The sequence below is a fragment of the Salmo salar genome, chromosome ssa11, assembly GCF_905237065.1.
Source record: "Salmo salar chromosome ssa11, Ssal_v3.1, whole genome shotgun sequence".
Classification (NCBI taxonomy): domain Eukaryota; kingdom Metazoa; phylum Chordata; class Actinopteri; order Salmoniformes; family Salmonidae; genus Salmo; species Salmo salar.
Genome location: NC_059452.1, coordinates 77,040,628 through 77,068,557, shown reverse-complemented (window position 1 = coordinate 77,068,557; position 27,930 = coordinate 77,040,628). Strand labels below are relative to the sequence as shown.

General features: G+C 47.2%; 1 protein-coding gene across 2 annotated transcripts in view; it reads left to right on the top strand.

The window, feature by feature from the left end:
• Window positions 1-25,931, top strand: part of LOC106563159 (splicing factor, suppressor of white-apricot homolog) — a 142,265-nt gene extending 116,334 nt beyond the window's left edge. For both annotated transcript variants that reach the window (XM_014128427.2, XM_014128426.2), the window contains exons 14-18: window positions 10,628-10,962; window positions 14,015-14,155; window positions 14,657-14,803; window positions 16,951-17,023; window positions 25,090-25,931. In XM_014128427.2, the coding sequence (XP_013983902.2) occupies window positions 10,628-10,962; window positions 14,015-14,155; window positions 14,657-14,803; window positions 16,951-17,023; window positions 25,090-25,155 (762 nt within the window). In that variant the 3' untranslated portion in view covers window positions 25,156-25,931. The remainder of the gene's footprint in view (window positions 1-10,627; window positions 10,963-14,014; window positions 14,156-14,656; window positions 14,804-16,950; window positions 17,024-25,089) is intronic.
• The last annotated feature ends 1,999 nt before the right edge of the window (window positions 25,932-27,930 follow it).

The following is a 27,930-nucleotide window of genomic DNA, read 5'->3' as shown; positions in this document are numbered from 1 at the left end:
CTAGAGTCATCTCACGGGTCTCCCAGTTGAGGCCGGCCCGGGAATTGAACCAACATCTGTAGCAACACTGCTATGCAGTGTCTTAGACCATTGCACCACTGAGGCGCTGTACAAGGTGAACGGTCGGGAGTGGCCAACAGTACGACAGTAAGAGCAAAATAATCCTAACAAAATAAACTAATAAAAACCTTAGTGTAACAACAGTTTTAGTAAGTAATACTGAAGTCGTGCACAATTATCAGTTTCTATTTAGGTTTATGTAGCCTGTTCATTGTCAGTTAGAGACACAGTAGGACCCACAGTAGGACCCAAAAGCATAATCAGTGCTCCAACTCCCCCTTTCGCTGGTCTGGAGCAATGAATTGGTGACACAGGGTACCATACTAAACCACAAATTACCTCTAAGTACCGCAGCATAATCGCAAAACTTTTAGTGGAGCAACCACTGTACCATATCTTATGCAGACATAAACCTTTTACCTTATCATAAGTAGACATAATTGCAAATGATTAAATTCTTCCAATGGAAATAAAATAAAAAAACGATTTAGATACAAATTAAACATTAATTAAATGAGTTGACTCTTCACATGGCATGATTTCACTGAACCACAAAATAAATCGAATATTGAATGATCCCCAATGATCCATCGCATCTCCCAAAAATGTTTTCAGCATACATCTCAGGCTTCCATGTCTTCTCCCTGGACCTCCTCAATGTCCACCACTTGAACATCAGACTGTGAGGCCTAATCTTCACTGTCACTTTCCAACCTTGTTGAGGATGGCTCGTTGTCAGGCTCAAAAAGCCTAAAATTTGCCCAGATGGTACCAATTTTTCAACCCTTGTATTGGTCAGTTTGTTGTGTGCTTTGGTGTGTGTGTTCCCAAACAAGGACCAGTTGCAGTCTGAGGTGGCTGATGTTGGTGGGATTTGGAGGATAATGGAGGCAACAGGGTCAGATCCACAAAATCCCTTCCACCAGGTGGCTGATGAGATATGTTGGCATGACTGCCATATTGCATCTCCATCCCAAAGCCCTTGCTTGGTAGTGTCATCCAGGCCAAGGTGGCGAGACACGGTAGTGATGACACCATAGTCCTTGTTGATCTCTGCACCAGCCAGGATGCTCTTGCCAGCATACTTGGGGTCCAATGCACACTGTGGCGTGTATGGGCTTCAGGCAGAAGTCTTCACGCTTTTTGATGTATTTCAGAACTGCAGTTTCCTCTGCTTGGAGCAACACTGAAGTGGGCAGTGGAGTATGGATTTCTTCTCTAACATCTGCAAGCAGAGTCTGAACATCAGACAGGATGGCATTGTCTCCCTCAATCAGTGCAATGGCTACTGCTACAGGTTTCAGGAGTTTCAGGCTGCTTACCACTCTCTCCCAAAGTACATCATCCAGGAGGATCCTCTTGATGGGGCTGTCCATATTGGCAGATTGTGATATGGGCATTTCTTGTAGAGACTCCCCCTCCAGGAGACTGTCAAACATGATGACAACACCACCCCAATGGGTGTTGCTGGGCAGCTTCAGTGTGGTGCTCTTATTCTTCTCAGTTTGCTTGGTGAGGTAGATTGCTGCTATAACTTGATGACCCTTCACATACCTAACCATTTACTTGGCTCTCTTGTAGACTGTATCCATTGTTTTCAGTGTCATGTTGTCCTTGAGGAGAAGATTCAATGCATGAGCAGCACAAGTTAATGGGTGTGATGTGAGGGTAGCACTCATTCACTTTAGACCAAGCAGCCTTCATGTTCGCAGCATTTTCTGTCACCAGTGCAAATAACTTCTGTGGTCCAAGGTCATTGATGACTGCCTTCAGCTCATCTGCAATGTAGAGACCGGTGTGTCTGTTGTCCCTTGTGTCTGTGCTCTTGTAGAATACTGGTTGAGGCGTGGAGATGATGTAGTTAATTATTCCTTGCCCACGAACATTCGACCACCCATCAGAGATGATTGCAATACAGTCTGCTTTCTCTATGATTTGCTTGACCTTCACTTGAACTCTGTTGAACTCTGCATCCAGCAAATGAGTAGATAAATCATGTCTGGTTGGTGGGGTGGTTGCTGGGCGGAGAACATTCAAAATCTCTTCCAATATACATTGCCTGTGAGCATCACAGGTGAACCAGTTGCATACACATCTCGAGCAAGACATTCATCAGCATTTCTCTAACTACGTTCCTCCATTGAGTCAAAAAAGCATCTGATTCCAGGAGGACCATGACCTGTTGCTATCGATAAGGTGTCTGATTCAACATTTTCACCTCGATTAGAAGTAGAGGGACTTTTGTCAGAGGTTGCTTGTTGTGAGCGCTGAGGGCACTTGGCCAGATGATTTAAAAAAATCTTTGTTGCATTCTTCACATATGATTTGGCACAGTTTTTGCAAATGTACACAGATTTTCCTTCTACATCAGCTGCAGTGAAATGTCTCCACACATCAGCTAGTGCCCGTAGCATTTTCATGTAAAGATTAGAAAAAACATTGTAAAAAAAAAATCTAAAATACAATTCAATATACAGATAAATAGTTAAGCAGTTAGATTAAACAACTCCTTTGTAAGATAAATGTTTTAAAATTAAACGTTTGTAAACCGGTGAATTAACACTCCTCAGTTAGCAGGCTCAAGCAAGCTAAAACCCACATGGTAGCAAAAACTAACTACCAGAAATTGTTAACAAGTTAGAAATTATTTAAACACACTTTGATATAGGCTACTACACTGCTCAAAAAAATAAAGGGAACACTTAAACAACACAATGTAACTCCAAGTCAATCACACTTCTGTGAAATCAAACTGTCTACTTAGGAAGCAACACTGATTGACAATAAATTTCACATGCTGTTGTGCAAATGGAATAGACAACAGGTGGAAATTATAGGCATTAGCAAGACACCCCCAATAAAGGAGTGGTTCTGCAGGTGGGGACCACAGACCACTTCTCAGTTCCTATGCTTCCTGGCTGATGTTTTGGTCACTTTTGAATGCTGGCGGTGCTTTCACTCTAGTGGTAGCATGAGACGGAGTCTACAACCCACACAAGTGGCTCGGGTAGTGCAGCTCATCCAGGATGGAACATCAATGCAAGCTGTGGCAAGAAGGTTTGCTGTGTCTGTCAGCGTAGTGTCCAGAGCATGGAGGCGCTACCAGGAGACAGGCCAGTACATCAGGAGACGTGGAGGAGGCCGTAGGAGGGCAACAACAGAGCAGCAGGACCGCTACCTCCGCCTTTGTGCAAGGAGGAGCAGGAGGAGTACTGCCAGAGCCCTGCAAAATGACCTCCAGCAGGCCACAAATGTGCATGTGTCTGCTCAAACGGTCAGAAACAGACTCCATGAAGGTGGTATGAGGGCCCGACATCCACAGGTGGGGGTTGTGCTTACAGCCCAACACCGTGCAGGATGTTTGGCATTTGCCAGAGAACACCAAGATTGGCAAATTCGCCACTGGCGCCCTGTGCTCTTCACAGATGAAAGCAGGTTCACACTGAGCACGTGACAGACGTGACAGAGTCTGGAGACGCCGTGGAGAACGTTCTGCTGCCTGCAACATCCTCCAGCATGACCGGTTTGGCGGTGGGTCAGTCATGGTGTGGGGTGGCATTTCTTTGGGGGGCCGCACAGCCCTCCATGTGCTCGCCAGAGGTAGCCTGACTGCCATTAGGTACCGAGATGAGATCCTCAGACCCCTTGTGAGACCATATGCTGGTGCGGTTGGCCCTGGGTTCCTCCTAATGCAAGACAATGCTAGACCTCATGTGGCTGGAGTGTGTCAGCAGTTCCTACAAGAGGAAGGCATTGATGCTATGGACTGGCCCGCCCGTTCCCCAGACCTGAATCCAATTGAGCACATCTGGGACATCATGTCTCGCTCCAACCACCAACGCCACGTTGCACCACAGACTGTCCAGGAGTTGGCGGATGCTTTAGTCCAGGTCTGGGAGGAGATCCCTCAGGAGACCATCCGCCACCTCATCAGGAGCATGCCCAGGCGTTGTAGGGAGGTCATACAGGCACGTGGAGGCCACACACACTACTGAGCCTCATTTTGACTTGTTTTAAGGACATTACATCAAAGTTGGATCAGCCTGTAGTGTGGTTTTCCACTTTAATTTTGAGTGTGACTCCAAATCCAGACCTCCATGGGTTGATAAATTGGATTTCCATTGATTATTTTTGTGTGATTTTGTTGTCAGCGCATTCAACTATGTAAAGAAAAAAGTATTTAATAAGATTATTTCTTTTATTCAGATCTAGGATGTGTTGTTTAAGTGTTCCCTTTATTTTTTTGAGCAGTATATTTACTCGTTAACATAAAATAATGTATGTCATATAAAATATATTCACCCCACCCAGTATTGTAATCAAAACCAGAAAGCATGTAGTCCTTGGCTCAGACAGTGTAGTAGTGTGGGCTCAATAGCATCTCATTAGTGTGCAAGATCTTGAGAATCAGCTGTACATGTGATGGAAAAATGCACTGTTGCAATTCCATTGAACTGGGGATTTTTAACCAAAATATGCCACAAAACCTAGAATTGCCTTAAGGTTATCCCTCAAAAAAGGTTCACTGTTATAAGCTAACTTTTTGATGAATTTAAGCAAAATTCCCCAAATTCCAGGGCTTAATTTCCCATGGAAAATTTCCCCCAAAATTCCAGAAATTTGCCAGAAAGTTTCCTACCCTTTGCAATCCTAATTGGCATACAGTAGATACTATAAAGTCCTATAGTCATCACACTGCTGTTCATATGGAGTAGCATGACTGACTGACTCAGATTACAGTTCATGGATTACATTACAGATGTGTGTTTTTTTCTACTGCCAGTTGGGAGTGGTCTCTCTCTGTCTCTCTCTCTCTGTCCATCCACTCATTCCCTTTCTCTCTCATATGGTCTCTCTCTCTCTCTCTCTCTCTCTCTCTCTCTCTCTCTCTCTCTCTCTGTCCATCCACTCATTCCCTTTCTCTCTCATATGGTCTCTCTCTCTCTCTCTCTCTCTCTCTCTCTCTCTCTCTCTCTCTCTCTCTCTGTCCATCCACTCATTCCCTTTCTCTCTCATATGGTCTCTCTCTCTCTCTGTCCATCCACTCATTCCCTTTCTCTCTCATATGGTCTCTCTCTCTCTCTCTCTCTCTGATAGCTAGAGCTGGCTATTACCTGACCATATGCATGGACCGGGCGAGTTTAAAAACGCAGCCAGGTTTTAAGGAGCTGGCAAATCCCCTCATCATCTGGAGACCCCAATCAATTTGCCATGTGGTGAAGGGGTGCTGAGAGAGAAGAGAGAGGAATTGATCTAACGTCTCCTAGTCAGATTACAGCTCTGGCAGCCCCAGACCAGACTCAAACACTGCACAATCACAGGCCTCTTCTCTTGATTCAAGCCCTCTGTCTCAGCTACATTCACTTAGACAGGGGTGATGTCTCGTGCCCAATTCCCATAAACTATGGTCAACAGCAGGGTTTTTGTTTTCTGAGGCATTACAAGCTAACCTAAATCCTGAACACTCAGAACACATTGGTCACTTTAATGTTTACATACTGTTTCACTCACTTAATATGTATATACTGTATTCTAGTCATGGATCATGCTACAGTTGAAGTCGGACGTTTACGTACATCTTAGCCAAATACTTTTAAACTCAGTTTTTCACAATTCCTGACATTGAATCCTAGTAAAAATTCCCTGTTTTAGGTCAGTTAGGATCACCACTTTATTTTAAGAATGTGAAATGTCATAATAATAGTAAACAGAATGATTTATTTCAGCTTTTATTTCTTTCATCAGATTCCCAGTGGGTCAGAAGTTTACATATGTTCTATTAGTATTTGGTAGCATTGCCTTTAAATTGTTGAACTTGGGTCAAACGTTTCAGGTAGCCTTCCACAAGCTTCCCACAATAAATTGGGTGAATTTTGCCCATTCCTCCTGACAGAGCTGGTGTAACTGAGTCAGGTTTTTAGGCCTCCTTGCTCACACACACTTTTTCAGTTCTGCCCACAAATTTTCTATGGGATTGAGGTCAGAGCTTTCTGATGGCCACTCCAATACCTTGACTTTGTTGTCCTTAAGCCATTTTGCCACAACTTTGGAAGTATGCTTGGGGTCATTGTCCATTTGGAAGACCCATTTGCGACCAAGCTTTAACTCCCTGACTGATGTCTATAGATCTTGCTTCAATATATCCACATAATTTTCCTGCCTCATGATGCCATCTATTTTGTGAAGTGCACCAGTCCCTCCTGCAGCAAAGCACCCCCACAACATGATGCTGCCACCCCCGTGCTTCACTTCTCCAGCATGCCACTGGTCATTAAATGTGAGCGTTTGCCCACTGAAGTCCGTTACGATGCCAAACAGCAGTCAGGTCAAGACCCTGGTGAGGACGAGAGCATGCATATGACCTACCCTGAGATGGTTTCTGACAGTTTCTGAATGAATCCTTCATTTGTGCAAACCCACAGTTTCATCAGGTGTCCGGGTGGCTGGTCTCAGATGATCCCGCAGGTAACGAAGCCAGATGTGGAGGTCTTGGGCTGGCGTGGTTACACGTGGTCTGCGGTTGTGAGGCTGGTTGGACATACTGCCAAATTCTCTAAAACGACGTTGGAAGCGGGGTATGGTAGAGAAATGAACATTAAATTATCTGGCAACAGCTCTGGTGGACATTCCTGCAGTCAGCATGCCAATTGCATGCTCCTTCAAAACTTTGACTTCAGTGGCATTGTGTGTAAAATTGCACATTTAAGAGTGGCCTTTTATTGTCCCCAGCACAAGGTATGTAATGATTGTTCTGTTTAATCAACTTCTTGATATGCCACACCTGTCAACTGTATGGATTATCTTGGCAAAGGAGAAATGTTAACTAACAGGGACGTAAACAAATTTGTGCGCAATATGCTTTTTGTGCGTATGGAACATTTCTGGGATCTTTTATTTCAGCTCTTGAACCATGGGACAAACACTTTACATTTTGCGTTTATATTTTTGTTCAGTATAATTACCACTTGGAGAGGTGTTGAAATTGATTTTTCCCAGTCGGATGTGGTAAATTCCCACTTCCGTCTTGGTTACGAACGCACCAATATACTGCCTCCTTCAGTGCCAAATACGCATTTGTGATTCTCATGAAAAGGGCGTGTTTCTAGCACCGTTCACCTCCCACTCCGGGGTAATGTGTTGAGGTGTCACTGTTAAGTAAGCGCAACACAGGGTGCATTTGCCAATTCATTGAAAACTTTGGCTTTTGCTTGCTTATTTAGTGCAGGTACTACCTGTTTGCTGAAATAGGCGCAAGAGGAAAGTTTGTTACATGGCTTGAGCACTTTCACAAGGTGCTGCCTGAAAACCCCTATTCTCAACCACAGAAAATGGACGCATATCCGTGGCTATAAAAGAAACAGCCTACCTACCTGTTTCTTTGCGTTTCCGTCTTGCTCCGTTATACTGAGGTGATGACAGCGTAAATGTGCCAACGTATTTGAGGTGTTGGCAGCTGCATAGTCTATTATCCACAAGTCTTTGTCCATCTCCATCGTAATCTAATGGGAAGCCAAAATGTTCCCAAACTGGAAATGTATACTATGATGGAGAATCCTCCGGGTTTATCGACTCCACCACTCGCCATCGTACAGGACTAAGTTCCTGGCTGCGCCTCACAAAAGGACAGTTTGAAATGTGCCAATTAAGATTAGAATTTTTATTAACGTGTGCATAGGCTCTAGTTTTAACAGGATAGCCTGAAGTGTTTTTTCAGCTCAGATTTAGTCAAGAGGCACAGACCTACAACACAGCGTATGCATAGCCTATAGACCTTCTGTTTTCATTTTGTACATATCTTTTTTTTATGTATTCATTCGGGTTCACAGTGAGGACCAAACCGAGGTGCCCTTACCGAACTGTTCGGTATGAATACATGTACCATTACACCCCTACCATTCAGGCTTAAAATGCTCCCACAACGCCTGTGTCTCTCCCTTTCTGTCTCTCTCTCTTTCTGTCTCTCTTTCTGTCTCTCTTTCTGTCTCTCTTTCTGTCTCTCTTTCTGTCTCTCTTTCTGTCTCTCTTTCTGTCTCTCTCTCTCTCTCTCTCTCTCTCTCTCTCTCTCTCTCTCTCTCTCTCTCTCTCTCTCTCTCAGGACCTGGAATAAAGTCAAAACTATCATTTTTTGAAACTTTCAACGAGCATTTCTTATGTGTTCAGTCTGGGCTGAAGCGTGTTAGGGTATGCTTTCATTCTGTTATAAACATACCTTTATTTGTAGTTTTGTAGTCACCTTGATTCTTTTGGCCATCCTTTGTAAACTCACTCTGTCTACTACAGCATCGGATACAGCGCTGTGTGTGTGTGTGTGTGTGTGTGTGTGGACGGCGGTTTGATTGCCTTGTTTTCCCTGGCTGTCACAGTTTGTGTCTATAGAGTTGTGTATCCATACTATCCTCCTCTCACATTCCACAGGGACGCTTCCAAACACACAACTCTGAAACACCAGGAGAGACACAGCGTCTAGCTAATTATTGCTTCAGCCGATTTCTTGCTGTTGTAACGGAAGCCGTCCCAGAGTTGGCCACAAGTGTGAATTATTGATTGATTGATTATAGGACCAGAGCACAATCTTCAGATGTAGTTCCGTTTCCTTGTAAAAATATTGAGTCTGTCAAAGCCAGCTAATTAAAGCCTGTTAAGAGTGGATGGCAAAGCTTGAGCCGTCACTGGGTGGGATGTGTTGCAAAGTGCAGGCAACGTTTTTGGTGCTTCAGAGTTATTGGCATGGCCCAAATTACAGTATGACAACAGGCAAGGTGACCTGGAGCAGTTTGTTTGCACACCGAGAGTTGTGGATTCTGGCTACACTCTCTATCTCTCCTCTCTCTCTCATCATCCTCTCTCTTTCATCGACCTTCTCATTCGCCCTCTGTCCATTTCGCTCTCTCTTGTCCGCCCTCGTTCAAATGTTTTGCTCAATATCTGTCCCTCTGACACCCCCTCTCGCTCATGATTGACTGCGTTCCTCTTCCTCTCCATCCATCTCTCTCTTCTACTATCCCACTCTCAAACACATTCTATCCATCTTCCTCCTCTTTCCGTGTCCCCTTCTCCCATACACTACATGTCTCTCCAGTGTGGAGGTGTGCTTCACAGAGGTCAGCCTACACACTCTCCTCTCCCCATGGCCCTGGGGTATAAGCCTGCCTAAATGACATTTTATTTTTAACCCAAAACCTCCTTGAAATATTCCCCCAGCCATCCTCCTCATTATCTGCCTCGAGCCACCGCAGCTTACCTCATCACACCGCAAAATACTGATACCCGAAAACTTTATCAAAGCCAATAACGCAGATCTCTCTCCTCTTCTCCTCTTCTCTGCCTCTCTCCTCTTCTCCTCCTCTGCCTCTCTCCTCTCCACCCCTGCCGTGTGCTTGAGCTGTCTAGATCAGGTGGGGGGGGAACGTGGCTCTCTCGCTCGCTCCACGTGAGGGAAGCAAGGAAGAAGGAAGGAGAGGAAAATAAGTAGTCCTGTTTCACTGTTAATTGGGACAGGGTAGGTTATAAATATGCTGTTAAGAGAAGACATTGTGGCCTGGTTAAGTCGAGGCTCCTGAGAGCTCATTTGACCCACTGTCGCCGGAGCTGAGTCTCTGCAGATACTGCGGCAAACTCTGACACACACACACTTTTTCTTCCTCTCGCTCTCTAACACACACACACTCACACACTTTCTTGTTCCACATATGAACACTTCCATACCCAAAGTCACCATTATTGCACACACCATCCCAGTGTCTCTCTCCTCACGATGGCAAAGTGGAGGTTTGATGGCGTGTGACGCTACATTGATTGATTGAGGCCCAGTTGTGATGTTGAATCCAGCGGCGGGCAGAAGACCTAATTTAACCAGACAGACACATACTGAAGTAATTAGAGGCACTTTGGTGCTGACAGTGGAGAAGGGCCAATTATGTTTTGTAAGCCAGGCAGGCAGGGCAGGGTGCTAGCTATCAGGCTGCATTGTGTTGTGTAACCAGCATCTTTTAATTAACAACAGAGTAAGTCTGAGGGAAGAACCAGAACCAGAACCAGCTCACGGGGAGCAGTTATCGTGACCCAAGGACAGAGCTAGGAGTGCACGGCCCCAGAACTATGACTTAACCTTTTACCTGGGTCGGTCGAGTGCACACGCTCACACGCAAACACAAAATCATACAGACACGCACACACATACACACTCAACATTGATTGGAGACGCAGGCTGAATTTAGATAATGTCTCCCAGATCACCTTAAGCCTGTGGCTGCTCCTATTGATCCATCGGCAGATGCGCAAATACAGGAGGCGGCAATTGAGAATCCTCCTCTCTCTCTGTCTCTCTGTCTCACCTTCCACTCTCTCTCTCTCTCTCTCTCTCCTTCCCTCCTCTCTCTCTCTCTCTCTCCTCAGCCCCCTCTGTCAGAGGGAAGAGTTCTGATTGGTTTGCATCAATCAATACGTTTGGTTTTTCTTGGACTGTTAAACTAGAAAATGCCCCAAGGTGCAGATGTATGTTTGTCATTGACGTGCCCCTTTCTTTCTTTTGCTAATCCCTCTTTCTCTCTCCTTCTCTCTACCCTAGCCACAGCTGCCAGAGGTCCCAGTGGTCCCCGTTGTCTCAGCCCCCCCTCCTCTGGCTTCTAGAGCACATGTGTACCCAGCTGATCAAAGACCACCTGATGTCAGCGCCTTCAAAAGCAAAGAGCCCCCCTCCTCCTCTTCCACCCTCCTGCTACCCTCCTCCTCATCCTCCTCCACCTCCAGACGACCGGAGAAGAACCGGGACAGAGAGAAGGGCGACAGAGAAAAGAAGAAGAAGAAACGCAAGAAGAGGTCACGGTCGAGGTCGCGCTCTCGCTCCCGGCCTAAAACCAAGCACGCCCTGCCAAGCGCGTACAGAATGGTCCGCAGGTCTAGGTGAGTGGTCCAACCCGTATTCCACACAACAACCTGGTCCTATGGCTCTCTCATCACAACCATGGCCTTTACGGTTGAATAGGTGTTGTCTTTACACATTGGGCAATAGAAGATGGCGTAAAGCTCAGATTTTTGAACATAATTCATCAAAGATAAAGCTGCTCTATTTATGATCCTACAGTAGCTGGTGCCTACTGCCTAATGAAGCAAGTAGCTTTCTGGCTGGCTGGCAGTATCAACTAGATGACTTTGTTGTGAAACTGAGAGTTTCATCCGTCTTCACTGCAACCTGTCGGCTTCATCTCTCTGTAGTTTCCCGACGCCTCCACATGCTCTCCAAGTTTTTCATCTTTAATTTTTTTCATCTCTCACTCTCTTTTTGGAAATCACGGCCAATTGGCATTATCAGCGGCTGGAGTTGCTGTAATTACGCCGGCCTCATGGTGTCATCCTGACGAGCATTAATGTAATTTCACTAAGATTTAATCGTTTCTGCCTGAGGTTTTAAATCACTTACAGTATGTGAATTAAAGGGCTTATACTGAGAAGGGGGCATCCGCTGAGCCTCGTGTCAGAGATTGCAATCCTCTAATGGGCAAGCACGCCAAATTTCCTCCATTTTCTTTTGTATTTTTTTGCAGAGCAAGTCAAATGAAAAAAAAGAATTCCGGGCTGCGGCGAAATTTGAATGGAAGAGTGAAATGGATCCCTGATAATGAGCAGTCACAGAATCAGTCAGCGTTTTAGTGTTGGGAGGCTGGAAGAGGCACTGAGCTCCTACTCTTTGTTTTTACAGCGTTGATGAAGATGCAGACTGCATCCCAAATCGATCATATTCTCTACACAGTGCACTACTTTTGACCAGAGCCCTATGGGTACATTACATAGGGAATAGGGTGACGTTTGGGACACAACTGCCATTTTTTAGAACGAGGAGCATCTGAAAGGTCTAATCTGGTTCTACAGAGGGGAACCTCGGAGGGTTGTGCAGACATCAGCCCTGCCAATCACTCCCCATTTCAATCCCCAGCGTTTTAAAGGTCTCCCTTACTAACCTTGAGAAAGAGGTAATGGAGCCTTCCTGCAGGTGGCTGGCTGACTGGCTGCTTGTCTGTATTAGTGCATCCCAAATCGCTCCCTATTCCCTATGGCCGCTGGACAAAAGTAGTGCACTATATAGAGAATAGGGTGCCATTTGAGACGCAGCCTCAATCTGTCTGGGTCTGACGACGGAATTAAACTGGCAGCTCACTCTGCTCATGTCCCGGCTCCTCCTCACCATTCTCTAGCAGCCCAATGGGCTCTCTCTCTCTCTGTCTCTCTGTCTCTGTGTGTGTGTGTGTCAGGGGAGGGTCCCCCTTGTTAACACATCAGCAGGACTGCTGCTCTCCATTAACTCAAGAGTTACTACTTTCCCACCGTCTCTGTCTTTTTCTGTCTCTCATCCCCTTCCCTCTGTCCATCATTTGCATCCTGTCTCACAGTATCAGGGTCAGCCCTCTGACGTTGTCTGTAGTCATTGACAGGCCTGTCATGCCCCCATCCTTAGCCCCTGCACCCCTGCTCCACTCCTGGGTGTTTAATTGGGGCCCTTGGCCCCAGGGGCCAGTGTGGGATCATTACCAGCAGAGTTTAAAGGCCCCCCGTGGACCCATGAAGGGTCAACAACGTCCATACAGGACAGATAATGAGGGGGGGATGCAGGGAATGTACAGTTGCCCTCAGATTGCGCCCTTCCTCTGACAACTTCCCTTTTGCTCACTTTGTCACTTCTTCAGCCCCCGATAGCCAAGGATATGACCTGTCTGTTTGTGTTTATCCTTGGGCAAATTTGGCTTTTGTCCAACGGTCCACTGTGTCCCCAGCGGTAAAGTACTTTTTAAACGGCTCCATTAGAATTTTCATCGGTGTGCGTGTGGCCAGTTTGTGCGTGTGCATTGAATGTGCGTGTACATTAAATGTGTGTATCTGTGTGAGAGTGTATCCAGACATGCACGTACGCTAGTGTTCTCAAATAAACACTCATTTGTAGCTGGTGGGGGGGGGTGACATTTTAAATCAGGAGAAATTCAATTGAGTTTTTGTCACTTATTATTGCGAGAGTCATTTGGTGTCGTTATTGCCCTTGGCAGTGGGATGTGAAACGGCTGAATCACCATGGTAATGGCTGTCCTATATTATATAGAGCTATGGCCCGGGGAGGACAGACAGACAGAGGGGTGAAGAGCGAGCGAGGGAGTGTGAGGGATGGGCACAGCCTGTGCACGGTTACATCTCGTTCATCTATCAGGGCTAATGTGGCGAGTATTGACCAGACTGGGGCAATGACTGCCACCCCGGTGAGTTAACCCACTCTGCAGTCACTGACATTTACATAGTGGCCTTTACTACACAGATAATGACCCTGGCTCTACCCCTCCTTACTTGTAGGATAAAAAGAAAAGGAGTCAGCTTAGCTGGCGCGACGGAGGGTAACATTAAACCACTTTTGAAGTGAAAAGTGCTCAAGTCTACTTTATAAGTGGATAACTCTATTTCGCATCTCTTTCCTCTTTGTCCTCTATCTCACTACGTTAGCTAAGAGCAGCCCCGTGAACAGTACTCGGATTGGTAATGAAACTGAGAGGTGGCTACAGAGCAGTAGTGGTCAGAGGGCTGAGGTGAACAGAGGTGGCCAGGGAGCATGGGACGTGGGAGGACAGGTCAGCCCCAGAGACCAGCTGCCGGTTTAAAGGAGTGTAAAAAGTTGGCAATTTCCCCTCTGCTTGAGTATTTCACACCCTCACTGGTTATTAGTTTCTCCTCAGTGCTCACCACTAGAGAAAAGACAGAGTTTTGCCCCAGGCACTGCGGAATATACTGCATATTTAATTTCCTTGTGTTGTTTAGAGTTTTCCTCTCTGTCCTTCCTCTCTCTGTGTGTCCTCTCTTCCCACCCCTCTCCTTCCTTCTCCCTGTGTCCCCTCTTCTCACCACTCTCTCTTTCTCTCTCTTACTCTCTCTCCCATCTCTGTGTTCATATCCATCTCTCACGCCCTGTGTCTGTCTGCAGGTCTCGCTCCAAGTCCCCTGGGAGGAGGGACAGAAGGGCTCACTCGTCCGAGAGGAGACGTGAGGAGAGGGAGCGCTACGGCACTGCCGCCTATCGCGTTGGCATCAGCCCCGCTCTGCCCAGGAGGCACTCCAGATCCAGGTAGGGCTGCTGGGATCCGTGGAAAATCTTGTAACGGTGAAACCATGGAAACAGTGGGTCAATGCTGTGAGGAAATGGCATTTCTGTATTCACTGTAGCAGTTTGAGCCACAGCAGCCCTGTGAGTGCATTATAGGCCTCCTCACTCACTGTCTATCTGTATCACTCAATCCATTACTTCCTGAAAGGGTTCGGGCAATTTCACCATGTACCGTGAGCTCCAAAAGTATTGTGACAGTGATACTGATATTTGTGCGTAATGTAATGATATTTGTGCGTCTAACTTTCTCACGCGTCGTTATACAAGAAGTGCTGTAATTTCTAAACGGTTCAGCCGATATGGATGAAAATCCCCTCAAATTAAAGCTGACAGTCTGCACTTTAACCTCATGGTCATTGTATCATTACAAATCCAAAGTGCTGAACTACAGATCCAAAACATTTGTCACTGTCCCAATACTCACTTTATCTCCCTATCCATCCCTCCCTCCCTGTCTCCCAGGTCCCCTCATGAGAAGAGGAAGAGGAAGAGTTCTAAGGGCAAGCTCCCAACCAAGGGCTCTTCCTGTTCCCCATCCTCGTACCCCAGAGGAGCCAAGAAGTCCCCCAGCGCCTCCCCTCCCACCAGCCCCACTTCCAGCCTCTCCAGGTAAAGCACCCCACCTCACCAGGCTGTTTATACATTACATCTAGGAAGGAAGGAAGGAAGGAAGGAAGGAAGGAAGGAAGGAAGGAAGGAAGGAAGGAAGGAAGGAAGGAAGGAAGGAAGGAAGGAAGGAAGGAAGGAAGGAAGGAAGGAAGGAAGGAAGGAAGGAAGGAAGGAAGGAAGGAAGGAAGGACACGGCGTGCTACACTGAAGTGCTTTGGTTGAACATGTGTTACTTGACAGTAGCACCTGACCAGGGATCATTCATATCATTCAGTGCACACCATGCTAATGTAGGCTACCTATAAATGTATGTACATTGTCAAGTCTTTTGTCTGTAATGTCGGAACCCAGTAAGACTAGCTGTCTCCTTTGGCGAATCAAATGAAACACCTGACCGAACATATAATGCTGTGAATCAATGGCGCTCTTGAGTTTGCCAGATGGCATACACACTCACCTGTACCCCAGAATGAGAATTAATCTGTGAAATATTATACTTTCTACAGACAAACAAGGCTGTCAAACTGTCCAATAAGAAATAATAGGATTTATCAAAGCTGATTAACCAGATTTCTATAAGAAAAAACTCTCGTTTTCACAAGTGTTTTGCAGTCGTGTTCTTTGCATAAACTGCGTCGCAAATGGCACCCTATTCCCTGTTTATTGCACTTCTTTTGACCAGGGCCCGTAAAGCTCTGGTCTAAAGTAGTGCACTAAGTAGGGAATAGGGGGCCATTTGGGATGTATGTTAGGGTAAAGTAGTGCACTATGTAGGGAATGGGGGCCATTTGGGACATACCCAGAGCGTTCTGAAGCTGACCTCTGAAGCTGAAGGATGGACTGGTTTGGCCAACATGACTGACCTGTTGAATGGAACATGACATGTGTGGAAGCACAGAATCACGTCTGCTCAGATTGGGGGGGAGATATCTTTTGTATCCTAAATTATTTTCATATGATTATGAATAAAAGTTCTCTGAGAGGATATTGGAAAACACATTTTTTTGCACGGTCATTCTATTGGAAGTTGCATGGAGCTCCCGCTGCTTTTGTGATTTATTTATTCGTTTTTCTGCTGTTCGTGTCATGTGTGTTCTGACGAGTGGAACTTTGATGAGCAACTTCTGTTTCTTTGAAAGGGTCTCTCGCTCTCTCTGTCTCTGTCTCTCTGTCTCTCTCTCTGTCTCTCTCTCTCTCTCTCTCTCTCACTGTGTCCAGTTTTACAGCACTCAGCAGGCAGTCCCCATGAATATTGTATAAAGACCTTTCATATACACATCCTATTGACATCCTCTCTCTTTCATCCATCTCTCCCCCACCTTCTCTCCATCTCTCCCTCTCTCTCTCCCCCACCTTCTCTTTCTCTCTCCCCACCTTCTCTTTCTCTCTCCCCACCTTCTCTTTCTCTATCCCCCACCTTCTCTTTCTCTCTCCCTCTCTCCCTCCCACCTTCTCTTTCTCTCTCCCTCTGTCCCTATCTCTCTCCCACCTTTTCTTTCTCTCCCTCTCTCTCTCTCCCCACCTTCTTTCTCTCTTCATCTCTCCCTATCTCTGTCTCTCCCCACCTTCTTTCTCTCTCATCTCTCTCCCCCTCTCTCTCCCCCGCCTTCTCTTTCTCTCTCCATCTCTCCCTATCTCTCTCTCTCTCTCCCACCTTCTCTTTCTCACTCCATCTCTCCCTCTCTCTCTCCCCCACCTTCCCTTTCTCTCTCCATCTCTCCCTATCTCGCTCTCTCCCCCGCCTTCTCTTTCTCTCTCCATCTCCATATCTCTCTCCCCCGCCTTCTCTTTCTCTCTCCATCTCCATATCTCTCTCCCCCACCTTCTCTTTCTCTCTCCATCTCTCCCTATCTCTCTCCCCCCCACCTTCTCTTTCTCTCTACGTCTCTCTCTCTCTCCCCCACCTTCTCTTTCTCTCTCCATCGCTCCCTCTCTCTCCCCCACCTTCTCTTTCTCGCTCCATCTCTCCATCTCTCTCTCTCCCCCACCTTCTCTTTCTCGCTCCATCTCTCTTTCTCTCTCCCCCACCTTCTCTCTCTCCCTCTCTCTTTGCCCCTCTCTCTCCTTCTCTCCTTTCCCCTCTCTCCCTCTCTCTTTGCCCCTCTCTCTCCCTCTCTTTGCCCCAATCTTTCTCTCTCTCTTTTCAGGGACGGCTCGCAGGAGAAAGAGAAACAAGTGTCCACAGCCATCGTCTCCTCCATGCAGTCCAAAATCACTCAGGTACCTACCGCTTCTTCTCACTCTCTCACTGTATGTCCGTTAACATGGGCCCATACCTACCTCTTCACTCTCACTGTATGTACGTTAACATGGGCCCATACCTACCTCTTCACTCTCACTGTATGTACGTTAACATGGGCCCATACCTACCTCTTCACTCTCACTGTATGTATGTATGTTAACATGGGCCCATACCTACCTCTTCACTCTCACTGTATGTATGTATGTTAACATGGGCCCATACCTACCTCTTCTTCACTCTCACTGTATGTACGTTAACATGGGCCCATACCTACCTCTTCACTCTCACTGTATGTACGTTAACATGGGCCCATACCTACCTCTTCACTCTCACTGTATGTATGTACATGGGCCCATACCTACCTCTTCTTCACTCTCACTGTATGTACGTTAACATGAGCCCATATTCACTAGGTTTTTCAGACTATGAGCTCTGATCGAGGATGAGGACCCATCTGTCCATATAATCTCATTCATTATGACCATGAAGGGAAAACCACAATGCACAAGCGGTTCAGAATCCGCTCATTGTTCACTGAGACACACGTATAGGGGCTGTGCTTCCAAGGACAGCCCAGCCCTCATGGCAGCCGCATTATACAGAACGCACTGCTCAGAGATTTCAATACGCTGATCCCAGCAGCGATTACATGTTTCCATCCTCCAGCTCTGTGGGCTCAGAGCAGCTGATCTCTGCCCTCGGGTCACATTTGGCATCCCTCCTCAGTGGTCATTGAAGTGCACGTGGGCGTTTTTTATTTGTTGTGTTTGGCTCCCTTTCCTGGTGTTTCTGGCTCTCTCGCTCTCACTTTTCTCCTGTCTTTGTGCCGCAGCAGCAGCTGACAGCTAAGGCGAGCTAGTTTACATTACGGAGGCGTTAAACTCCACGAGAGCGAAAAAGAGGATCAACTCTTCCCCAAAAGTCCTGAGTTTGACATATGCTCGTATTGCGCAATCCCCCCCCTTCCACTAGTCAATCCTCTGGCAGGCTGTTGAGTTGGGGAGAGAGAGAGGGGTCCTCTCTCTGTCTCTGGGTAGGATCACACTTCCTGTTCAGCCACTGGGCGATGAGTCAGGAACAGGGAGTTTGTTATATTGGTTCGAGGTTTACCGATTATGATTTTTCAATACCGATTATTGGAGGGCCAAAAAGGTCGATACCGATTAATCGGCCGATTTTATTTATTTGTAATAATGACAATTACAACAATACTGAATGAACACTTATTTTAACTTAATAAAATCAATTTAGCCTCAAATAAATAATGAAACATGTTCAATTTGGTTTAAATAATGCAAAAACAAAGTGTTGTAGAAGAAAGTAAAAGTGCAATATGTGCCATGTAAGAAAGCTAACGTTTAAGTCCCTTGCTCAGAACATGGGAACATATGAAAGCTGGTGGTTCCTTTTAACATGAGTCTTCAATATTCCCAGGTAAGAAGTTTTAGGTTGTAGTTATAATAGGAATTATAGGACTATTTCTCTGTATACGATTTGTATTTCATATACCTTTGACTATTGGATGTAGGCACTTTAGTATTGCCAGTGTAACAGTATAGCTTCCGTCCCTCTCCTCACTCCTACTTGGGCTCGAACCAGGAACACATCGACAACAGCCACCCTCGAAGCAGCGTTACCCATGCAGAGCAAGGGGAACAACCACTCCCAAGTCTCAGAGCGAGTGACGTTTGAAACACTATTAGCGCGCACCCGCTAACTAGCAAGCCATTTCACATCGGTTACACCAGCCTAATCTTGGGAGTTGACAGGCTTGAAGTCATAAACAGCGCAATGCATTGCGAAAGCTGCTGGCAAAACGCAGTAAAGGGCTGTTTGAATGAATGCTTACGAGACTGCTGGTGCCTACCACCGCTCAGTCAGACTGCTCTATCAAATCATAGACGTAATTATAATATCATAAACACACAGAAATATGAGCCTTAGGTCATTAATATGGTCGAATCCGGAAACTATCATCTCGAAAACAAAACGTTTTTCCTGTCAGTGAAATACGTATTTTATCTAACGGGTGGCATCCCTAAGTCTAAATATTCCTGTTACATTGCACAACCTTCAATGGTATGTCATAATTACATAAAATTCTGGCAAATTAGTTCGCAACGAGCCAAGCAATGAACACAAGAGCAGTGACACAATTTCATGTTAGCAGGCAATAGTAACTAAATATGCAGGTTTAAAAATATATACTTGTGTATTGATTTTAAAGAAAGGCATTGATGTTTATGGTTAGGTACATTGGTGCAACGACAGCGCTTTTTTCGCAAATGCGCTTGTTAAATCACCCGTTTGTCAAAGTAGGTGAGAAATTAACAGGCACCGCATCGATTATATGCAATGCAGGACATGTTAGATAAACTAGTAATATCATCAACCATGTGTAGTTAACTAGTGATTATGTTAAGATTGATAGTTTTTTTATAAGATAAGTTTAATGCTAGCTAGCAACTTACCTTGGCTTCTTGCTGCCCTCGCGTAACAGGTAGTCAGCCTGCCACGCAGGCTCCTCGTGGAGTGCAATGTAAGGCAGGTGGTTAGAGTGTTGGACTAGTAACCAGAAGGTTGCAAAAACGAACCCCCTAATCCCTCCTGAACAAGGCAGTTAACCCCCGTTCCTAGGCCGTCATTGAAAATAAGAATGTGTTCTTAATCTGACTTGCCTAGTTAAATAAAGGTGCAAATCGGTGGCCAAAAATACTGATTACCGATTGTTATGAAAACTTGAAATCGGCCATTCCGATTAATCGGTCGACCTCTAATATTGGTAGTCTATGGGGGAAACCATACTGTAAAGGAGACCATTAGAGAGATCTATTGGCGTTTTATCAGCGTAGGTTTGAAATCACTTAAAAGCTTAAATAACAGCAGGGGGTGTGCAGGCCCATGTCTTTCAACTTAATGATGAAACGCTGATTCCTCGGGTGGGATCTTTTAACTAACTCACACCTGTTGTAACACTTAATAAATACGCAGATCAATCCATATGGAATCCTCACATTTGCTCTATGGTTTATTCGGTGTCTTACTTTCAGGCTGTGAGAGCATTCGTTCTCCAATTGCACGAATGTCTGTCTTGGCGCATATCACAAAGCCATGCCTTAGCAGAACCCCCTTTAGAGGTTCGAGCCCCTGTCCTCTCTCCATCTGATTGTTCTGCATCAGTCCTGACTCATGAGGGCCCTGCTGGGTCTGATAGATAGAGAGACCATCTCACAGCCTTCTGATTAGAACCAGCCCTGTCTGCCAAGGGGAATGCTGCGTTCATGCCCTGTGTGAATCAGCACTCATGAGTGGTCATAAGAATTTCAGCCTCTACTCGGTGCCTACTCAGCTAGGAGTGTGCATTGGGGACCGTGTGTGTGCTTGCGTGTGTTTTCCTTGGCATGTGTGAGTCGGCGGTCACTAATCACTCCATCCCCAAAACACCCCTGTTAATTCTGGTGTGTGTGTGTGTGTGTGTGTGTGTGTGTGTGTGTGTGTGTGTGTGTGTGTGTGTGTGTGTGTGTGTGTGTGTGTGTGTGTGTGTGTGTGTGTGTGTGTGTGTGTGTGTGTGTGTGTGTGTGTGTGTGTGTGTGTGTGTGTGTGTGTTTGAGGTGATGTATGAGAAGAGTGATGTGGTGTGTGTGTGTGTGTGTGTGTTTGAGGTGATGTGTGAGAAGAGTGATGTGGTGTGTTTGAGGTGATGTGTGAGAAGAGTGATGTGTGTGTGTGTGTGTGTTTGAGGTGATGTGTGAGAAGAGTGATGTGTTGTGTGTGTGAGAAGAGTGGTGTGTGTGTGTGTTTGAGGTGATGTGTGAGAAGAGTGATGTGGTGTGTGTGTGTTTGAGGTGATGTGTGAGCTGAGCGACATGTCAGCTTGTCAGCGGTGTGATTTACAGGGGGGGTTTGTGCTCTTCATTACAGTACGCTGACAGGAGAGCTGATGGCTAGCCAGGACCAGGACAGAGTAGGGTAGTATAGGGCAGAGTAGGAAGTTATCGAGATGGAGCCCTTCTCTCTCTACTGATGCCGGAGCACGCCTCTAGGTCGACTCTAGGCTGTCACCAACACCTCATAAAGCCAGCCAGTTGGCCCAGGAGGAGCACCTCCGTAGGGAGTCAGAGAGAGATGAGCCTTACCTGGAGCGCAGCCCTCGTAGAGTCAGAGTGGCCTGTGTATTGTGGACACCCAGGAGGGGGGGAGAGAGAGAGCGAGAGAGACGCGTAGGTGATATGAGTGGGTTAGGGAAGGATGGAGGAAAAAGAGGGCATGGGAGAGAGTGGTTGAAACCTCTCCCTGGGCCTGCTCTGTATGAGGAAGTTTTCTGGAGGAGGATCTGAGGCATGCAGTGAAAGTAAAGCTGACATCACCCAGCCATCTCTGAATGAAAATACCAGAGTAGCAGCACTGCTGTTTGGAATGCCCACATCTGTTTTGTGCTCAGACATACTGTACATACGTACATCGTCCCTGGCCACTTAATGAACTGCCAGCCCCATCGGCGTGATGACTTTGGTTCATGATGATGCACTCAACAAATGTCATGTACTTTTGTTCATTGGAATTAACATTTTGGGGTGAATTCTGAACTCTGTTTTTCCTTCATTACGGAAGCTGGCTGAATGCGCTGTGTGACGGGTGGCTGGAGGCGGCCTGACTTGACTGGTGGAGGCGGCCTGACTTGACTGGTGGAGGCGGCCTGACTTGACTGGTGGAGGCGGCCTGACTTGACTGGTGGAGGCGGCCTGACTTGACTGGTGGAGGCGGCCTGACTTGACTGGTGGAGGCGGCCTGACTTGACTGGTGGAGGCGGCCTGACTTGACTGGTGGAGGCGGCCGGACTTGACTGGTGGAGGCGGCCGGACTTGACTGGTGGAGGCGGCCTGACTTGACTGGTGGAGGCGGCCTGACTTGACTGGTGGAGGCGGCCTGACTTGACTGGTGGAGGCGGCCTGACTTGACTGGTGGAGGCGGCCTGACTGACTGGTGGAGGCGGCCTGACTGACTGGTGGAGGCGGCCTGACTGACTGGTGGAGGCGGCCTCTGGTGGAGGCGGCCTGACTGACTGGTGGAGGCGGCCTGACTGACTGGTGGAGGCGGCCTGACTGACTGGTGGAGGCGGCCTGACTGACTGGTGGAGGCGGCCTCTGGTGGAGGCGGCCTGACTGACTGGTGGAGGCGGCCTGACTTGACTGGTGGAGGCGGCCTCTGGTGGAGGCGACCTGACTGACTGGTGGAGGCGGCCTGACTGACTGGTGGAGGCGGCCTGACTGACTGGTGGAGGCGGCCGGACTGACTGGTGGAGGCGGCCTGACTGACTGGTGGAGGCAGCCAGTGGTTGAGGTCGAGAAACGTATTGACAGAGATGGACAGACAGTCAAAGTTAGAAGAGACTAACATACAGACTTGTAGAGATTGAAATAATGGAACGGTAGAGAGAATGGGACATGGGACCGAGGATAGATAACAACTCTTGACATGTAAAAATCAATACTGTGACCTTGGCAAAGAATAGAGACCACTGCAGCTGTAGAAAACACCACAGTAACTCATAGAAGAATGGACACTGAATCAGGAACCTCCAGAGTGGACCTTGATCAGATCAACTGGATGGAGTGAGGACCAGATTAGAGCCAGGAATGGAGTCAATGTGTAGAATTCTGTCGGTGCACGTGGCAGTGTAGGAGCGTCTCCAAATGGACCGACGGTAGTGAATGAGGGATTCTGATGGTGTAAATGGAGTGAGTGGGTTTTGGCTGCAGCGGAGGCAGAGGAGTCCTGCCTGCAGCTATAGCCCATCTCTGTGAACAGCCTACATTTGCCAGTGAGTGAGCTGGCATTTGGAGCGGAGCCACTCTGCTGTCTGGCCATGGGCCACGATGTATGTAAGAGGAGCTGTTCCTCATTACAAACTGACCAGATGGACCTCTCGCTGCCGCACACACACACTTTTTACCCCTGGCACACAATCTGTGATCCCTCTATCACATACAATATCCCTCACCGCTCCCATACTCACTCCCCTTACACTTCACACTGATTAAAGTGTCAGCGTCCCTTCCTCTCTCTTTCGTTCACAAGGCTCTGGGAGCCTGTCCGCTCATCCCCCTCTCGTCCTTCCCCCTCTCGTCCTTGATACTGTAATATGAGCTCTTGTGCTCTGCCTCTCCTCATCTCCTTCTCTTCTTTTCATTCTCCTTCGAGGGCTTGCCTGCCCCGCAAGCTCTGTCTGCTTTCACTGCCACTCCTGAGGGATCCTCCTCTCTCTGCCTCCTCTCACCCAGCCCTCTCTCACTCACTCATCCCCAGGCTCGTGATGAACCTTTCTATCCTCTCTCTCTGCTCATGGAGCCCATTCATTCTCCCAGTGCTGCTGGAGGTGAGAGGTGGTTGGTGTGAGGCTGAGCTCTCCTTCTGGGTACTGTGCCAGTTGGTGAGATGGTCCTCTACAGAGGAGGGTCTCTCTGTGCTCCTTTTAGACCGTGTCTGCATCTGAAAGGGCTGTCTCAGTGCCAGGCTCAGCTGGGAGTGTGCATGGGTGACCGTGTGTCTGCTTCTGTTTTCCTGCGTGTATTTTGTCTTTGTGTGTTTACTTTGCATGTGTGAGTCGGCGTTCACGAATCACTCCATCCCCAAAACACATATGTTAATTCTGATGTGATCGTGCGCGTGACATGTGTGACAGCAGCTTGTCAGCGGTGTGGTTAGGGCTGTTAATTACAGTACGCTGACAGAAGAGCTGATGGCTAGCCAGGACCAGGGTAGGGTAGTATAGGGCAGAGTAGGACATTATCCAGGCTTAGCAAGACTTGATCCAGGCTTAGCCCTCCTCTTTCTCCTGATGCCAAAGATCAAGGTGCTCAGAGTCAGAAACATGACCCTGGATGACTCTATGTACCCCTTCCAACCACATTGCCAGGCTCCCTCTTTCCTGCTGTCTTTTACACACACTTTAAACGTTCTCTCCGACTCTCTCTGACTCGTACGTCTATGTCTTTGACACTTTCCCGCATTCTCTTACACTCACACATACCTAAAACACAGCTCTCTCATCAGTACGCAGAGTCAGGCGCTAGACGTCCCTGAGAGAGAGACACGTAGAGGCTTCAGGACCAGCCCCGAGGCTTCAGGACCAGCCCCGGGGCTTCAGGACCAGCCCCGGGGCTTCAGGACCAGCCCCGGGGCTTCAGGACCAGCCCCGAGGCTTCAGGACCAGCCCTGTCTAAAGCTCCACTCTCACATCATTTACCCCCGACATTAACTCCATTATTCATAACGCCTTTTTGTTTGTCCCTCTGTCTCAAACTGCTGAGGTCGTCCTGCACCTCCTTCCCACTGTTTTAACAGTAGCTGGCCAGGTTGTAGTCCCCTCAATGACCCAGACCACCACCACCACCACTGCTTTCACTCTGATGTGTCCCTCCGTGTGTGTGGGTCTGTGTGTGCATGTTTTTTACGACTGATATGGAGCAGGGCTTTATTTGACTTTGTGGCTCAATATCTCAGTCAGCCACAGGAGAGGGAGGAGGGAGAGAACAGCCGGAGAAGAGGAGACATTGCGATAGGCAATACACGCCCCACGTCACCCCTGAGCAAGGAGAAGCCTCTATGACAAGTGGCCTGTTCAGCGGCTCGCGCTGAAAGATTTGATGTGTATTCTCCGGGTTGGATTGTGTTCAGATTGGGACTGCTTACCTAATAAGGAGTGGATCTGAAGGCTTCTGTTGCAGGGAGGAGAGAAGCTGTCCCACAGCCCACTGTCATAAATAGTCAGGAATACATTAAGCTGTCCCAGTTGAAAGATAACCCCAGGGAGAGGCAGGGAGGAAGATTTGTTTTTTGTGATGGTGGGGGGAAGGCTCTCTGAAAAAGTAGACAATTTTGCGTGCATCAGTATTGTAGGCTTCTTAATCAAGATGTTTCCTCTGGTCCTCATTATTGGTCTTTTATATGGCACACTCTCACTCACTGTTTCCCCTCCCTCTCCCTCTCCTTGTGTGTCTGTTTCTATCTCTCCTCTCATCCCCCTCTCCCCCCTTCTTTTCAGGATCTGATGGCCAAAGTACGTGCCATGCTGGCTGCCTCGAAGACCTCCCAGCCCAACACTCCCTGAAGAGGCGTGGCTTTCTAGCAGCTGGTTGGAAAAGGGGTGGAGCTTTACCACGTCTGCCTCTCCATGACGACAGCCTCCAGCTAAAGGCCCTCGGCCAATCAGCAGGCAGCGTCTTTGCGCAGAACCGCCTTTTGCCTCTTCAGCTTTTATCTTCCTCTCATTTTTTTTTATTTTACTTTGATACTTAATTGGTTGAGCTTATCTACAGTGTATCTTGAACGGCAGTAGATGTAAAGGATTTTCTGCAACTGAGAGCAATGTAGATTAGCTCCTAAAGCAACTAAATGGGACTGTTCTACCTGTCGAGAGAGAGCATCACAGCAATGGTCACGTAGCCTGAGAAAGTTTGGACACCTCTGTTCCCGACATCTGTTTTTCGCACGAATAAAGACAACAGAGCATCAAAGCGCGGAAATAATTCATGAAGTACCTTGCATCTTTCAAAAAAAATATATAATTTTCTGGAAAGTGATGATGGAGATCTTTGCGACATAATTGCCCAGCTGCCAGAGGGCCTAAAGCATATCCTTCTGTGAAGGATTGTTACGTTTCTTTCTTTCTCACACTTTCTCTCTCTTCATCTCTTTCTGTTTTCCTCTTTCTCTTCATCGCTCTTTCTCTCTCACTTTGCCAGGTCAGTTTTAAGGCTGGGGTCTTTGGTTGTCAGTCTCTGTTGTCACTCAGTTCCAGTGTGTGGTCTTCAATTTGTGTTTCTAAGGCTGATTGTGAGTCTGCTTTCTAACACAAACTATCAATAAAGTTTGAATGATGATTTAGCACGGTGTTGTGTTCTTCATGGTTGGCTGGTACAGAAAGGCCAGGGGTCAGCTTCCCACTCATTTTAAATCAATTCATCTCGATAATGAATTATTGGTCAGACATGAATGAGCATATACTGCCATAACATAAATAGATTAAATAAATATACACTCATATGCTCCCTCTTTAAGGACAAAGCAGACCATGCAGATGAACGGTTAACAGTGGAGCCAGCGGGGAGCCGTCTTATCGCCTCTGACCACAGAACATTGGCCGTTATTTTCTTTTTATTTCCCGACGATTACATGTTGAATTGCCACATTCGTCGCCACCCAGCATGTGAACTACTGCACGTGGCCGATGTTCGGTATGGTGTGTCTTTTCCTTTAGTACCTTTTTAAGCTAAAGCCCACAGGTTAGACTGTCGGTGGCTGAAGAACGGGTTAGACTATCGGTGGCTGAAGAACGGGTTAGACTGTCGGTGGCTGAAGAACGGGTTAGACTGTCGGTGGCTGAAGAACGGGTTAGACTGTCGGTGGCTGAAGAACGGGTTAGACTGTCGGTGGCTGAAGAACGGGTTAGACTGTCGGTGGCTGAAGAACGGGTTAGACTGTCGGTGGCTGAAGAACGGGTTAGGCTGTCGGTGGCTGAAGAACGGGTTAGGCTGTCGGTGGCTGAAGAACGGGTTAGGCTGTCGGTGGCTGAAGAACGGGTTAGACTGTCGGTGGCTGAAGAACGGGTTAGACTGTCGGTGGCTGAAGAACGGGTTAGACTGTCGGTGGCTGAAGAACGGGTTAGACTGTCGGTGGCTGAAGAACGGGTTAGACTGTCGGTGGCTGAAGAACGGGTTAGACTGTCGGTGGCTGAAGAACGGGTTAGACTGTCGGTGGCTGAAGAACGGGTTAGACTGTCGGTGGCTGAAGAACGGGTTAGACTGTCGGTGACTGAAGAACGGGTTAGATTGACGGTGGCTGAAGAACGGGTTAGACTGTCGGTGGCTGAAGAACGGGTTAGACTGTCGGTGGCTGAAGAACGGGTTAGACTGTCGGTGGCTGAAGAACGGGTTAGACTGTCGGTGGCTGAAGAACGGGTTAGACTGTCGGTGGCTGAAGAACGGGTTAGACTGTCGGTGGCTGAAGAACGGGTTAGATTGACGGTGGCTGAAGTACTGTTCAGTTATTCGGGAACACAGTGGTTACCAGGGCATAAATAATGAGGGAGCAGTCTCATGTTCAGAGCACAGGGACACTCCTTTCTGTCGTCTCTCTCTCTCACACACAGGCTACTGAGCAGGTTTATAGTGCCAGCCCTGGGATGACAGAGCAGATCTGTGTGTCCCAGCAGGGGACAGAGCTGGGAGCCGTGTCTGTCACGCTCTACTGTGTCATCATCCCGCTGAGGCCCTGGCCCAGCCTCACACACACACAGCAGCAACAGTCTATACGTACACTATTTATCCACTGTCATTCTAACTATACACACTTTTCATTCTAACTAATCACACTGTATTCATCCACTGTCATTCTAACTATATACACTGTATTCACCCACTGTCATTCTAACTAATCACACTGTATTCACCCACTGTCATTCTAACTATACACACTGTATTGACCCACTGTCATTCTAACTAATCACACTGTATTCATCCACTGTCATTCTAACTATACACACTGTATTCATCCACTGTCATTCTAACTATACACACTGTATTCACCCACTGTCATTCTAACTAATCACACTGTATTCATCCACTGTCATTCTAACTATACACACTGTATTCACCCACTGTCATTCTAACTAATCACACTGTATTCATCCACTGTCATTCTAACTATACACACTGTATTCACCCACTGTCATTCTAACTAATCACACTGTATTCATCCACTGTCATTCTAACTAATCACACTGTATTCATCCACTGCCATTCTAACTAATCACACTGTATTCACCCACTGTCATTCTAACTATACACACTTTTCATTCTAACTAATCACACTGTATTCACCCACT